General features: G+C 45.1%; 2 protein-coding genes across 7 annotated transcripts in view; both read left to right on the top strand.

The window, feature by feature from the left end:
- Positions 1 to 7,203, top strand: part of LOC143110149 (SAM and SH3 domain-containing protein 1-like) — a 179,170-nt gene extending 171,967 nt beyond the window's left edge. For all 6 annotated transcript variants that reach the window (XM_076273003.1, XM_076273004.1, XM_076273002.1 and 3 more), the window contains 3 exons: positions 2,916 to 3,982; positions 4,944 to 5,075; positions 6,124 to 7,203. In XM_076273003.1, coding sequence (XP_076129118.1) covers positions 2,916 to 3,982; positions 4,944 to 5,075; positions 6,124 to 6,372 — 1,448 coding nt within the window. In that variant the 3' untranslated portion in view covers positions 6,373 to 7,203. The remainder of the gene's footprint in view (positions 1 to 2,915; positions 3,983 to 4,943; positions 5,076 to 6,123) is intronic.
- Positions 7,204 to 10,660: 3,457 nt separating this feature from the next.
- Positions 10,661 to 14,401, top strand: LOC143110318 (SAM and SH3 domain-containing protein 1-like; the record flags this gene model as incomplete). The annotated part of the gene is made up of 3 exons (XM_076273199.1): positions 10,661 to 11,158; positions 12,124 to 12,255; positions 13,322 to 14,401. Coding segments are annotated over 3 exons (879 nt in total), but the record flags the coding sequence as incomplete, so codon positions are not given.
- Between the last annotated feature and the right edge of the window lie 1,624 nt (positions 14,402 to 16,025).

Below are 16,025 nucleotides of genomic sequence, written 5' to 3'. Positions count from 1 at the left end.
TCCGCCTCCGTCTCTCCTGCCCCCTCTCTGATCACAGCCAATCAGAAAACAGCGCTGTCACAACACCGGAGCAATCACATGCTGTCTCTGCCATATTTGGTGTCTTTACTTAACATCCTCAACTTCCTGACCCCTTACCCTTCTGTGCCATCCTCGCTTCCTAGAAACATCCCATAATACTGTATCTCCACCACTGTCTGTAACACTAATACATTGCCACCGAGAGCGGCCAAGCTGTACACCCTACAACAGTCCACCGAAATGAAAAACAGGGACAAGAAAAACATCTTTCCTTTCTTCCCATTCTCACCCCAACCATGTCTACTCTCCCTCTCTCCGAATATGGACTGCTAACTCTGTCTCTGGTGTGTGTGTGTGTGTGTGTGAATGTGTATATGTGTTTGAGAGTGTGTTTCTTGCACAGACTATTATGTGCCTAAAACTCAAGTGGAATAGTATATTTGTAAAAAATGGAAGTACTATGTTTCAAGTGTATCCTGTGTAGAGGTGCTCAAAGAAGCTGTATCAGTCTGGTTAAGATTTCAGATTTGTGATCAAGAGTTGTATATTTTTGATTTTAGAAACATGTTCTGGCTGATTTTGTGTGTGTATGTGTCTGTGTGTGTCTGTGTGTATGCGAGCGTGTATGTATTTTCTTTGCAGTTACTGTGTGTTGGCATAACCTGCAAGTAACCTCTGCTTGGCATTTTATCAGTCGGACTGTGTGTTTGTGTGCGTGTGTGTGTGTGTGTATTTAACAGCTTAAAGACGTGCAATCTGCCTTTGTGGAGAATAAAGCCATCCTGTTCTTGACTGCATACTCGCCTCTTTGCTTTTCATTCATCTTTTTTCATTCATCACTCTTTCTACTCTCTCCACCCAGAGCTGAATACACTACCTTCTAACATAGCATCAGAGGTGTAAAAGTCAAGCCTCAGAAAGTTAAAGTCCTGCCACATTTTTGTTCCAACCATTCACTTAATCAGCTGATTCTAATTAGCACAATTCTTAAACCAGGTAGATCAGCTAATTAGTGAAATCACCGGTGTTAAGCGCACAGCTAGAACCAATAGATGGCAGGACTTTTACTTTATGAAGCCGGACTTTTACATCTCTGCATAGCATTGTGTACATCCTGCTTCTTAATGACCCTCAGCCTATCACACGCTCTGTTTCTTGAGGAACATAACCACATGCTTTGTGTCATAATAAACTAGCCTTTTATTGACCAATGTCTCCTCACTTAACCTTCTTTCATCTCACGTATTGATCCACTGGTCGTAACACTCATTCATGTCATTCTGAGCCACTTACACACATCTGACATGCGCACACACACACACACACACACACACACACACACAAACAAAAACAAATATATAATCAGAGCTGAACGCACCTGCTGTTGACGCCAACATTAACAGTCTCAAGTCGTAGAATCCAAGATGACAGGCAAAATTGTAATTGAAATTGTAACCTTGTAACATGCACATGATTTAGAGACATAAGGGCTTTGATTATGCTGTGAAAACTAAAAACATGAAACATGTTTACTCATATACCCATGCCAAGATCTCTATAGCCGGATTTGAATCTAATTATGTTATTCGAAAGCATGACCACAGATGTGAAAATATGAGTTATTCTTTGACAATAGCAAGAAAACAAGATTGAACTTGAGTAAAGTTGAGTGTAAACCGAATAATGATGGTGAGCTCCTAACAGTGGAAGAACACCACTGTTAGAATACCAACAACCTGTAAATGGTCCTGCCTTTATAAAGCTATCCAGCACAGCGGGAGGCCATACACACGATCAAGGCACAGCTCGAAAACACACCAGTGTGAAATCATGAGAGGAATCTTAACTGCAGTCTTTGTTGTTGAACTGTGCAAAAATAGATTTAATGGTATCTAGCTTTGTGAACCATACTCTTGACTATGTTTTGCTATGCTCCTCTTCGGCAAAGAACTGGAGCGAAATGAAATTGGGCGGACGCCAGGCTAATCTATGACTGCCTTACCAACTGTTTTGGAGTATTGTTTTTTAAATGTGAAAACATATGATTGTCCAGAACATTCTTCACATGTTTTTGAGTTGTTCACAGTGATTGACTTCTGAGAGAGAGAGAGGGAGATTAAGCTCATTAGATGCTAGATTTAATAGTAGATGATACAGGTCTAATATCAGTAGAATAGTTGTTTGAACTTGGGTATTTATATTTGTAAATGGTAGGCATCTAATATGAACAGCTGTTTGAACACTGGTACTTTTCGAGCGTTTGGACTGTGTTCCTTCCTCTGACAGTAACCAATCAAAACTGTGTTCAGGCTAGCTTCCGGATAGTGACATGGTAAGTTACTGACACCCAAAGGTCAAACACACACACACACACACTCTTTCACACGTAAATATTCCAGTTGTAACCTCTCTGCTTCTCTCAACCACATTCTAATCAAGATCACTCTAGACCACCCACACTGTCATTGGTTTCCACTCATCGCTCAATATTTTTTGACACATATTATTGCACAGCTGCCATGGTATTAATTATTGAGTTTTAAGATTTATGTTTAAGTATGCTGGGCATGGAGAAAGTGTCATTTCATGCTGTGGAAGTTTGGAGTGTGACTTTTTGTAACTATAGTCACGCTCCAAACCTCCACCACATCAAAAAGAACATAGTTGAAGATGAATTGGTATTTTCTCCATGCCATGAGTATAGATGATATGGCAGCTATACCCTCAATTGTAACGTTAGTCACTGACTGATTCGCCCAAGTTATCATGTGTCATGATCTTCACTGCAAAATCATGATCGACAAAGACGATGGCCTCTGTGAGATGGTGTACTTTGATTCATTGTCAGGAAAGATTTCTTGAGAATCATTCGCATTCTCTCTCCGTCTCTACAGGAAAGATCCGGAAGGCTTCGCGTTTGCGGAACTCGGGTGCGGAGCTGGGTGCCGCCGACTACCCCACGCTGCCACTGACCCGCTCCACCGAGGCCCTTCAGCAGGAGCGCGCCCGCAAGCACCCCGTTGCGGCCGCCGCCAAGCACTTCCTGTTACACCCACCAATCAAAGCCCTGCGAGGGCTGGGGCGGGGCGTGCGGGGGGCCCGGCGCTGCAGGGTCCTAATGCCCACCAGCCGCAGCTGCGAGATGCTGGACGTGCCCCTGGAGGCCCCCGCCGGAGCCGCCGGGTCCCGGAAGAGGTCGCAGTCTGTGGGAGACCTGCTGTGGGAACAAGCCTTCGACCAGCAGCAGAAGACCCAGAGGGGGCCTCCGCTGCCTGCTCAGGGGCCCGGGGCCAAAGAGTGGAAAGACCGGATGGAGGTGGAGAGGAAGAAGAGGGAGGAGGAAGGTGGGGTGATGCCCACTGCTGTGCCTGCTCTTCCACCCAGGCCTGGCGCTGTCGCTGCTACGTCTCCCAGCTCTCCTCAAGCGTCTCACAATACACCATTGTCTCCATTCCGAAAGAGTCCTCCGGCGTCCCATGATGCCTCTGTGGCGTCGCCCGTCGGCTCCCAGCTCACGTCCCCTCCCACCTCCCCCCCGCTGCGGACTCTGCCCAAGAAGGCCCCCGTGCCCCCTCCCGTACCCGTCAAGAAGTCCAAGGAGCGCCTGCCCAACGGCCTGCGCCCACCGCCTCCTCCAGCCCACCTCCTGCCTGCCCTGCCCGTCAAAACCTGCCCCAGCCCCCCCGAGGGGAACACTTCCACCCCCACCACGTTCTCCCCCATCTCCCCGAGCCTCTCTCCGGGGGAGACCGAGCCTGAGCCGGGCACCTCGCCGTCGGTGCCCCCTCCCTGGCTGTCGGACCTGCCCGAGTCTGCCTGCCCACAGATCCATGGCTCCAGGCCAGCGATGGCGGCGGTTGCGCTCAGGAGGGTGTCCAAGATGGCTGATCTAGAGACTCTTCTGGAGGAAAGGCTGGTGGCAGAGGGCATCGACCTCACTGAGGAGCCCTACTCCGATAAGGTGAGACGCAGTGCCTCAGAGGGAATGGTGGAGCAAATTCAATCAATTTAAATACAATTAATATAAAACATTGATAGTTTTCCTGTACATGGATGAAGCCTGCTCATAATTGTCAGTGAAGACCTCCATTGAATATTCTCTTTTTTGTCCTAAACTAGGAAAACTAGCCAGAGTGTGTTGGTTTATGTCTGTTTTTTTTTTTTTCAATGTTAAAGAATTATGTTTGTGGTACAAAAGTACCACACAAAAGTTACATACATTCATGATACATTCATTTTTTGTTCAGTGTAGTTCATTTTACTTAGCATAGTGCAAGCACCATTACAGGCAGACGCCAACTTTTTACACCAGTTAGCCTATAGCTAGCCTATAGCTAAAAAGGAGCTATAGGCTACCTGGTATAACCCAGTTCCAGTGAATTATGCTAAGCTAGGCTAACAGTGTCAGACTGGGTTGTTGGACACACAGAGAAGAAAAGGGTTTATGTGTCCTTAATTTAACTGGGGGGTAGACGACAAATAAGCTAAGTTGGCGTGTTCTTTTAAAGGTAGTAGCTTAGTTTTGAAAGATTATGTTCCATGGCTGAGGTATACAATGTTTTCTTCTATCATGTGTTAAGTGTGGTGTGTGAAAATAGACAGATATGAATGTTTCACTTCACTTCTTTTTTCTGTTTGTCTTTTCCAAATGCATCATTTGTACAAAATTCATCTAGATAGATCTAAACAAAAAAATGAAAGTGACACAATAACTCAAAACCATTATTCTACTACCAGTTATGCTAACAATGCTGACAACTGAACACAGTGCTTAACCTCCTAAACATAATATTATTGTAATACTATAATATCATAATAAATATAATGCACAGTCATAGCCAAAGCCCAAATTAATCTCCTAAATGATAAAATACTATCAGTGCTAACTTGTGTGAGTCCATGTGTGTGTGTGTGTGTGTCAGCATGGGAGGTGTGGTGTGCCGGTTTTGCTGGTGCAGAGGTACAGTGAGGAGCTACAGCGCCCCCTGCAGATCATCTTCTCCACGCTGGACATCATCCGCGTCAAACAGCTGCGCAAGGAGCACCGCATGGCCGTGAGTCCAACCCTCGACTGCCTCACACGACTCACCCACGACCTGCTGACAACTCACTCACGAGCAGCCGCAAACAACTCGTTCACGAATCACAAACAGCTCACTCATGAGCCACAAACAACTCAGAACAACACTTATGACAAGCCGCAAACAACTCAGAAGTAGCCACAAACCGCTCACTCACAAGCAGCCACAAACAACACACTTACGAGCCGCAAACAACTTACTTATGATGAGCCTCAAACAACTTACTTATGATGAGCCTCAAACAACTCAATTATGAGTCACAAATGACACAATGGCTAGCAATTCAATAGATTAGCAAAACATATAAGTATAAGTATAAGTATAAGTATATATACTCTTTTGATCCCGTGAGGGAAATTTGGTCTCTGCATTTATCCCAATCCGTGAATTAGTGAAACACACAGTGAGGTGAAGCACACACTAATCCCGGCGCAGTGAGCTGCCAGCTACAACAGCGGCGCTCGGGGAGCAGTGAGGGGTTAGGTGCCTTGCTCAAGGGCACTTCAGCCGTGCCTACTGGCCGGGTTTCGAACCGGCAACCCTCCAATTACAAGTCCGAAGCGCTAACCAGTAGGCCACGGCTGCCCCTAAATACAGTATATACAATATACAGTAAATACAAGCAGTTCTATCATTCCCCCCAAGTGATTCTCTCCTTCACCATACACAATTAATCAAAAAATGATTCTCTCAAAACAAGCAGTTCACCACAAAAGATTCACTTTCTCACTACAATTTATTCTCCCCCAACTCATTCTTACTATTAGTAATTCACCACAAACAACTCAGACTTACTTACCATAATTAATTCACCACAAACGAATCAGTCTTACCATAATTAATTCACCACAAACGACTTATTCTTACCATAAGTAATTTACCACAAGCGATTGACTCTTACCATAAGTTACTACAAGCGATAGACTCTTATTAAGTAATTCACAACAGACAATTCAGTCTTCTCATAAGTAATTCATCCCAAATGAACTCCCTCTCTCTCGCTCTCCTCTTCTCTCCTCAGATCCCGTCGGGCGGACAGACAGACGCCTGCCGCAAGCCCACGTCCCCATGCCGCTCGGCCTCCCTCTCCGTCTCTGATTGGCTGGTGTCCATTGGCCTGCCCATGTACGCGGCACCCTTGGCCTCGGTGGGCTGTGATTCGCTGGCCGGGGTGCGCGCCCTCACCGAGGAGTGTCTGCACCGGGCCGGCGTGAGCCAGGATGGCCATGTGCGCTGGATCCTGCACGAGGCCCGTCTGCTGGCCTCGTAGCCTGCGACTGCGTGCCTGCGACTGTGTGCCCGCGTCTGCACTCGTCCATGCAGGTCAAGTCCGGACCAAGGCAACGAAATGGCAGGATCTCTCCAGCCAGCCGCCTGCGTCTCTGTCCATCTGTCCAGTCCATTCTGTGTTCTTCCCAAACGCTCGGTGACTCCTGCTCAAACGTCTCCTCATAACCCACATCTGCAACAACACATCTGCATCAATAACATCTGCAGCGATATGTCTGCATCACACTACATCTACTCTGCACCTCAGGCTATGTCTGGGCCTGTGCCCTTTAGGTCATGGGCAGCACGCCACAGAGTGACCCCCAGACTACAGGAAGAAGGTCCTCTTCCCCTCTCTCCATCTCCATCTGTCATTTTCATCAGTCATCCAGGTGTGTTCACGTCCATATCTAGTGGAGGCAGACATTCCAATGGGTGATCGATCAGAGTCTTTGCATCTCTTCGAGCTGTGAGCATGACCACATCTCAGTGCTCTCAGAACTCATGGAGCCGGTCACCTCAGCAGGCTTTCTATCTCTTCTTTCATGTTCAGACCTTTTGACGTTTCATCTCTCTCTCTCTCTCTCTCTCTTCCTCTCCCTCTCTGTCTCTCTCTTCTTGTCTGTCATGTTTGCCAAGGACAGATCAGTGGCCTTGAGACTGAAAGGACATTGACCTTTGACTCGAAAGCACTGCCGTATGAGTAAACAGCACATCTTCTGTCCTTACAAAGGGTTGTATGGTGCCCACACACTGCTGTTACTCACTACAACAGCAGTCTTTTTTAAAAAGTAGTAAACTCGTACACTCTTTCCTTTCATGGAGTGGGTGGGGGAGGAGGGTGGGGGGGGGGGGGGGGGGGGGGGGGGGGGGGTGGTGGGTTGAAGGACAGGATGTACATCATTGTGATCTTTTCCGTCAGAGCTCAGATGTGGTTGAATATGGCGGCTTGTGTCTGGGCAAGATCCGTTTTGGAGTCGCTGGTGCATCACTGGGGGAGGATTAGAAGCTGGTGGCACAAGCCAGAGGATTGTGGGACTCAAAACACTCTGCCATCAACTAAGTGTGTGTGTGTGTGTGTGTGTGTGTGTGTGTGTGTGTGTGTGTGTGTGTGTGTGTGTGTGTGTGTGTGTGTGTGTGTGCGAGTGTATATATGGTGGTTAGCCAGGGCATGGCTGCCCAAGAAGACAACATTATTCTCATATCAACATTCAATAGCATTGTGTTTATTTAAAGGAAATAGTGTTATATGCCTTTATTTCAGGGTCCTATGTGTGTGTGTGTGTGTGTGTGTGTGTGTGTGTGTGTATGTTTGTGTGTGTGTGTGTGTGCCAGAGGTTGACATATAGCCATTTCATAAGCTTCTTCCTGTTGTCTGGAAGAGCCAAAATTTGCTTTTCTTGTCTAATCTACTCTAATCAGAACTAATGGAAGATAATCAACTATTATTTAATCTAACACTTTTCTGTGTCTAACAGTTCAACACTTCCTCTCACTGGTCAGATTCTAGTGCCTCCACTGCAACAGTGTGCTTTCTCTATAGCTTCCTTGTCATTATATACAGTAAACACTGCGACATGAGCATTTAAGCTTTGTATCCACACTCAGTCACACTTCCTGAAAGTTATATTATTAGGGTTTCCAGGGATAGGTTGAATGTCTGTTAGCACACAGGCTGTATCTTTGTTTTGTGTGTGTGTGGGTGTATGAATGTGTGTGTGTACATTGTATTCTGCGTAGACTCTATTTTCAGCATCTGGTAGTGAGACTTTGTAAGGTTGAGGAATGTTTTGCTATAACTCAAATGAAATGTAGTGAGGCAACATCCTAAAAATCTACCCCATTCTAGACACACAAAAAAAGCTTTAGATGAGGACTTCCTATGACACATCCACCAGGGATTCTGTTTATCAGTATGATTAGCACAAACAGAGCTTATAGATATAGATCATAATTACGTTGAGCACAAAGCTTGCCCAGGTGTTCTTCGTTTTCTTTGATCTAAACTAGATCTAGCCCACAGTTTCAGCTTCGGGGGAAAAGGGCGCATGAGTAAGCTCAAAGTTACTGTCAGAATGTAGTTAGGTCTAAAGCGCTCCGCATATAGGCGTCGACATGAGTGCACCGCTACTTTCTGTCACTTGCCTTGCGCCAAAATGTTTAGCTGACAAGTATTCGAAAAACATTAGATTTTTATTGAGCGGTGCCAACAAAACTGAATCTAATGTAATCGAACATTGAAAATGGAGTGTGCTGCACTCATGTCGGTGCCAATGTGCGAAGGCCTTTAAGAGTGCTCTTGTTGCCATGGACACACAAGAGGTCAGTCAGTTCTGGGGTGGGGGGTGTCGAGCCCGGTTTGGGCCATAAGAAATCAGTGCCAGAAGTCCATTCAGGGTTTCAAGTCTTTAAGCCGAAGTAAAGCACAGAAGTCTTACCCGAGTGCACAATCTTGTGTGGTGTGTGATTGACAGCTGAAGTGACCATTATCTAATACAGACTGAGATATCAGTGCGTTTACACAGGGACATGGACCAGAACACACAAGCAGACATCTGTGTCCATAGTCTAATGCACACACAGTTTTACCAAACAAAAACATTCTCAGTTGTCTGTATGTGTGAGAGAGATAGAGAGTGTGTGTGTGTGTGTGTGCTCACAAGAATGAAGTGTGGGGTTTTCAATCCAGTAATCCAGTCCTCTTTCAATGATCAATCAAATATCAGATAGTTCTAAAAAATAAAAGCGGAAAAAAAGACATTTTTTATTTGTAAAGAAAAATACTGTTACTGTAAAATGCACTTTAGCAATGAATAAATTGTTTTATTGTTTTATATATAAATGAATAAAAGCTCAATTGGCATGAGAATTTGTAGCCCTTTGACAAACCATTCATTCTGTGTCAGATTAAGAAAAGGAGGTCTACAAAATCAAACTGTTCCTTAACACAGAAAAGAACATCTCGGTTCCAAATGCCAAGCCCAGGATGTACAAATTTGTAATTGTCATTAATTAACATTCTCCCCATTAATTACTTAACTACAATATGTTGTATCATTCCCCATCTCTAAAGCATAATTACATATATGACATGATTAACATATGTTGCACACTCTGTGTATGTGATTGATATTTAAATAACTTATTTGCTTTTCATATCAATTGTAATTAGTAGTTGTACTATACATAAAAAAAACAGCAATACCATTTTTGCATATGGCAGGTGTGAAACTACAGTATCTATGTAAAATACCTGTGTAAATATAATTTACCTGCTTTCAACTTGCTGATGTCCCTGAACTTTCTTTTTTTTTTTGCTTGTGTATTGAAACAAACAACAAAAATGTTTTAAAAAATAATTGTCACTCTGACTATAATAAAAAACCCTTTTCTTGGCTATGCTGCTTACTGTTCATATCTTGAGATCTTAAGAAAGAGGGAGTGTGTGTGGAAGGAATAACAGTTAGTGTTGTTTGCAGAAGCCTTTGATCCACTCAGATAGATAGATAGATAGATAGATTTCAGTTAGCCTATTAGCTGGTTTGATTTGCATTGAGCTCAATGAGCATCAAACCAGCTAATAGGCTAACTGAAATAACACCATGCCAATCTCTAGGTATGGTGAAGGGTATGTGATGTATGTGGGGGTATTTTAATTCCAAAGGCCAAGGTAACTTTATCAGGATGCACAGTATTCTGGATCCATGAAATAACTGGCCTTTAAAAATAAAAATCTGCCTGTCTCTATGGGAATTTAACATAGGGGTGGCAATACTTATGACCCCTGTATTTTAAGGAAGAACATTTATTTATTTATGATACATTATTCATTCACTAAGAAAATTGGTGTCCTTAAAGGTTAGATATTTCCTCATTTTTCACTTAAGGCATTAAGATCAATTTCCAAAAGATGATTTTATATTCCTCTTTTCAGTCAACTTTAGCATGGGTGCCAACACTTTTGGCCATCACTGTATTCCTTACTGATCATTCTTTTTTTGTGCTTGTGCTAATTGGCTCCATGTGGCGTGTGTGTGTGTGGAGGTGAACTGGACACACACTGATGCTTTTGACATGAAGTTCCGAACAGAGAAATAAAGCTCTTTAAATTGAACTGAATTAAATTGATGAAAATGTCACATGTCACAGCGCAGTAACAGACTTGGATAACATGAACAAGCGTATAGGTGTGTTCCAGTACAACATGGCCCCTTGTGTTACACCCCATTTTAGTAATAGTTTTATATACTTAATCAGCTACATCATCTTTACCTGTGTTTAATTGAATTAATCCGGCGTCCCATGATGCCTCTGTGGCGTCGCCCGTCGGCTCCCCGCTCACGTCCCCTCCCACCTCCCCCCCGCTGCGGACTCTGCCCAAGAAGGCCCCCGTGCCCCCTCCCGTACCCGTCAAGAAGTCCAAGGAGCGCCTGCCCAACGGCCTGCGCCCACCGCCTCCTCCAGCCCACCTCCTGCCTGCCCTGCCCATCAAAACCTGCCCCAGCCCCCCCGAGGGGAACACTTCCACCCCCACCACGTTCTCCCCCATCTCCCCGAGCCTCTCTCCGGGGGAGACCGAGCCTGAGCCGGGCACCTCGCCGTCGGTGCCCCCTCCCTGGCTGTCGGACCTGCCCGAGTCTGCCTGCCCACAGATCCATGGCTCCAGGCCAGCGATGGCGGCGGTTGCGCTCAGGAGGGTGTCCAAGATGGCTGATCTAGAGACTCTTCTGAAGGAAAGGCTGGTGGCAGAGGGCATCGACCTCACTGAGGAGCCCTACTCCGATAAGGTGAGACGCAGTGCCTCAGAGGGAATGGTGGAGCAAATTCAATCAATTTAAATACAATTATATTAAAACATTGATAGTTTTCCTGTACATGGATGAAGCCTGCTCATAATTGTCAGTGAAGACCTCCATTGAATATTCTCTTTTTTGTCCTAAACTAGGAAAACTAGCCTGGAGTGTGTTGGTTTATGTCTGTTTTTTTTTTTTTTCAATGTTAAAGAATTATGTTTGTGGTACAAAAGTACCACACAAAAGTTACATACATTCATGATACATTCATTTTTTGTTCAGTGTAGTTCATTTTACTTAGCATAGTGCAAGCACCATTACAGGCAGACGCCAACTTTTTACACCAGTTAGCCTATAGCTAGCCTATAGCTAAAAAGGAGCTATAGGCTACCTGGTATAACCCAGTTCCAGTGAATTATGCTAAGCTAGGCTAACAGTGTCAGACTGGGTTGTTGGACACACAGAGAAGAAAAGGGTTTATGTGTCCTTAATTTAACTGGGGGGTAGACGACAAATAAGCTAAGTTGGCGTGTTCTTTTAAAGGTAGTAGCTTAGTTTTGAAAGATTATGTTCCATGGCTGAGGTATACAATGTTTTCTTCTATCATGTGTTAAGTGTGGTGTGTGAAAATAGACAGATATGAATGTTTCACTTCACTTCTTTTTTCTGTTTGTCTTTTCCAAATGCATCATGTGTACAAAATTCATCTAGATAGATCTAAACAAAAAAATGAAAGTGACACAATAACTCAAAACCATTATTCTACTACCAGTTATGCTAACAATGCTGACAACTGAACACAGTGCTTAACCTCCTAAACATAATATTATTGTAATACTATAATATCATAATAAATATAATGCACAGTCATAGCCAAAGCCCAAATTAATCTCCTAAATGATAAAATACTATCAGTGCTAACTTGTGTGAGTCCATGTGTGTGTGTGTGTGTGTGTCAGCATGGGAGGTGTGGTGTGCCGGTTTTGCTGGTGCAGAGGTACAGTGAGGAGCTACAGCGCCCCCTGCAGATCATCTTCTCCACGCTGGACATCATCCGCGTCAAACAGCTGCGCAAGGAGCACCGCATGGCCGTGAGTCCAACCCTCGACTGCCTCACACGACTCACCCACGACCTGCTGACAACTCACTCACGAGCAGCCGCAAACAACTCGTTCACGAATCACAAACAGCTCACTCATGAGCCACAAACAACTCAGAACAACACTTACGACAAGCCGCAAACAACTCAGAAGTAGCCACAAACCGCTCACTCACAAGCAGCCACAAACAACACACTTACGAGCCGCAAACAACTTACTTATGATGAGCCTCAAACAACTTACTTATGATGAGCCTCAAACAACTCAATTATGAATCACAAATGACACAATGGCTAGCAATTCAATAGATTAACAAAACATATAAGTATAAGTATAAGTATAAGTATAAGTATAAGTATAAGTATATATACTCTTTTGATCCCGTGAGGGAAATTTGGTCTCTGCATTTATCCCAATCCGTGAATTAGTGAAACACACAGTGAGGTGAAGCACACACTAATCCCGGCGCAGTGAGCTGCCAGCTACAACAGCGGCGCTCGGGGAGCAGTGAGGGGTTAGGTGCCTTGCTCAAGGGCACTTCAGCCGTGCCTACTGGCCGGGGTTCGAACTGGCAACCCTCCAATTACAAGTCCGAAGCGCTAACCAGTAGGCCACGGCTGCCCCTAAATACAGTATATACAATATACAGTAAATACAAGCAGTTCTATCATTCCCTCCAAGTGATTCTCTCCTTCACCATACACAATTAATCAAAAAATGATTCTCTCAAAACAAGCAGTTCACCACAAAAGATTCACTTTCTCACTACAATTTATTCTCCCCCAACTCATTCTTACTATTAGTAATTCACCACAAACAACTCAGACTTACTTACCATAATTAATTCACCACAAACGAATCAGTCTTACCATAATTAATTCACCACAAACGACTTATTCTTACCATAAGTAATTTACCACAAGCGATTGACTCTTACCATAAGTTACTACAAGCGATAGACTCTTATTAAGTAATTCACAACAGACAATTCAGTCTTCTCATAAGTAATTCATCCCAAATGAACTCCCTCTCTCTCGCTCTCCTCTTCTCTCCTCAGATCCCGTCGGGCGGACAGACAGACGCCTGCCGCAAGCCCACGTCCCCATGCCGCTCGGCCTCCTTCTCCGTCTCTGATTGGCTGGTGTCCATTGGCCTGCCCATGTACGCGGCACCCTTGGCCTCGGTGGGCTGTGATTCGCTGGCCGGGGTGTGCGCCCTCACCGAGGAGTGTCTGCACCGGGCCGGCGTGAGCCAGGATGGCCATGTGCGCTGGATCCTGCACGAGGCCCGTCTGCTGGCCTCGTAGCCTGCGACTGCGTGCCTGCGACTGTGTGCCCGCGTCTGCACTCGTCCATGCAGGTCAAGTCCGGACCAAGGCAACGAAATGGCAGGATCTCTCCAGCCAGCCGCCTGCGTCTCTGTCCATCTGTCCAGTCCATTCTGTGTTCTTCCCAAACGCTCGGTGACTCCTGCTCAAACGTCTCCTCATAACCCACATCTGCAACAACACATCTGCATCAATAACATCTGCAGCGATATGTCTGCATCACACTACATCTACTCTGCACCTCAGGCTATGTCTGGGCCTGTGCCCTTTAGGTCATGGGCAGCACGCCACAGAGTGACCCCCAGACTACAGGAAGAAGGTCCTCTTCCCCTCTCTCCATCTCCATCTGTCATTTTCATCAGTCATCCAGGTGTGTTCACGTCCATATCTAGTGGAGGCAGACATTCCAATGGGTGATCGATCAGAGTCTTTGCATCTCTTCGAGCTGTGAGCATGACCACATCTCAGTGCTCTCAGAACTCATGGAGCCGGTCACCTCAGCAGGCTTTCTATCTCTTCTTTCATGTTCAGACCTTTTGACGTTTCATCTCTCTCTCTCTCTCTCTCTCTTCCTCTCCCTCTCTGTCTCTCTCTTCTTGTCTGTCATGTTTGCCAAGGACAGATCAGTGGCCTTGAGACTGAAAGGACATTGACCTTTGACTCGAAAGCACTGCCGTATGAGTAAACAGCACATCTTCTGTCCTTACAAAGGGTTGTATGGTGCCCACACACTGCTGTTACTCACTACAACAGCAGTCTTTTTTAAAAAGTAGTAAACTCGTACACTCTTTCCTTTCATGGAGTGGGTGGGGGAGGAGGGTGGGGGGGGGGGGGGGGGGGGGGGGGGGGGGTGGTGGGTTGAAGGACAGGATGTACATCATTGTGATCTTTTCCGTCAGAGCTCAGATGTGGTTGAATATGGCGGCTTGTGTCTGGGCAAGATCCGTTTTGGAGTCGCTGGTGCATCACTGGGGGAGGATTAGAAGCTGGTGGCACAAGCCAGAGGATTGTGGGACTCAAAACACTCTGCCATCAACTAAGTGTGTGTGTGTGTGTGTGTGTGTGTGTGTGTGTGTGTGTGTGTGTGTGTGTGTGTGTGTGTGTGTGTGTGTGTGCGAGTGTATATATGGTGGTTAGCCAGGGCATGGCTGCCCAAGAAGACAACATTATTCTCATATCAACATTCAATAGCATTGTGTTTATTTAAAGGAAATAGTGTTATATGCCTTTATTTCAGGGTCCTATGTGTGTGTGTGTGTGTGTGTGTGTGTGTGTGTGTGTATGTTTGTGTGTGTGTGTGTGTGCCAGAGGTTGACATATAGCCATTTCATAAGCTTCTTCCTGTTGTCTGGAAGAGCCAAAATTTGCTTTTCTTGTCTAATCTACTCTAATCAGAACTAATGGAAGATAATCAACTATTATTTAATCTAACACTTTTCTGTGTCTAACAGTTCAACACTTCCTCTCACTGGTCAGATTCTAGTGCCTCCACTGCAACAGTGTGCTTTCTCTATAGCTTCCTTGTCATTATATACAGTAAACACTGCGACATGAGCATTTAAGCTTTGTATCCACACTCAGTCACACTTCCTGAAAGTTATATTATTAGGGTTTCCAGGGATAGGTTGAATGTCTGTTAGCACACAGGCTGTATCTTTGTTTTGTGTGTGTGTGGGTGTATGAATGTGTGTGTGTACATTGTATTCTGCGTAGACTCTATTTTCAGCATCTGGTAGTGAGACTTTGTAAGGTTGAGGAATGTTTTGCTATAACTCAAATGAAATGTAGTGAGGCAACATCCTAAAAATCTACCCCATTCTAGACACACAAAAAAAGCTTTAGATGAGGACTTCCTATGACACATCCACCAGGGATTCTGTTTATCAGTATGATTAGCACAAACAGAGCTTATAGATATAGATCATAATTACGTTGAGCACAAAGCTTGCCCAGGTGTTCTTCGTTTTCTTTGATCTAAACTAGATCTAGCCCACAGTTTCAGCTTCGGGGGAAAAGGGCGCATGAGTAAGCTCAAAGTTACTGTCAGAATGTAGTTAGGTCTAAAGCGCTCCGCATATAGGCGTCGACATGAGTGCACCGCTACTTTCTGTCACTTGCCTTGCGCCAAAATGTTTAGCTGACAAGTATTCGAAAAACATTAGATTTTTATTGAGCGGTGCCAACAAAACTGAATCTAATGTAATCGAACATTGAAAATGGAGTGTGCTGCACTCATGTCGGTGCCAATGTGCGAAGGCCTTTAAGAGTGCTCTTGTTGCCATGGACACACAAGAGGTCAGTCAGTTCTGGGGTGGGGGGTGTCGAGCCCGGTTTGGGCCATAAGAAATCAGTGCCAGAAGTCCATTCAGGGTTTCAAGTCTTTAAGCCGAAGTAAAGCACAGAAGTCTTACCCGAGTGCACAATCTTGTGTGGT

Source organism: Alosa pseudoharengus, unplaced genomic scaffold (assembly GCF_046254945.1).
Source record: "Alosa pseudoharengus isolate Yale_2024_CS ecotype anadromous, Long Island Sound unplaced genomic scaffold, YU_APseudo_1.1 YU_APseudo_1.1_scf_7, whole genome shotgun sequence".
Lineage (NCBI taxonomy): Eukaryota > Metazoa > Chordata > Actinopteri > Clupeiformes > Clupeidae > Alosa > Alosa pseudoharengus.
This window is presented reverse-complemented; position numbering and strand designations above follow the sequence as displayed.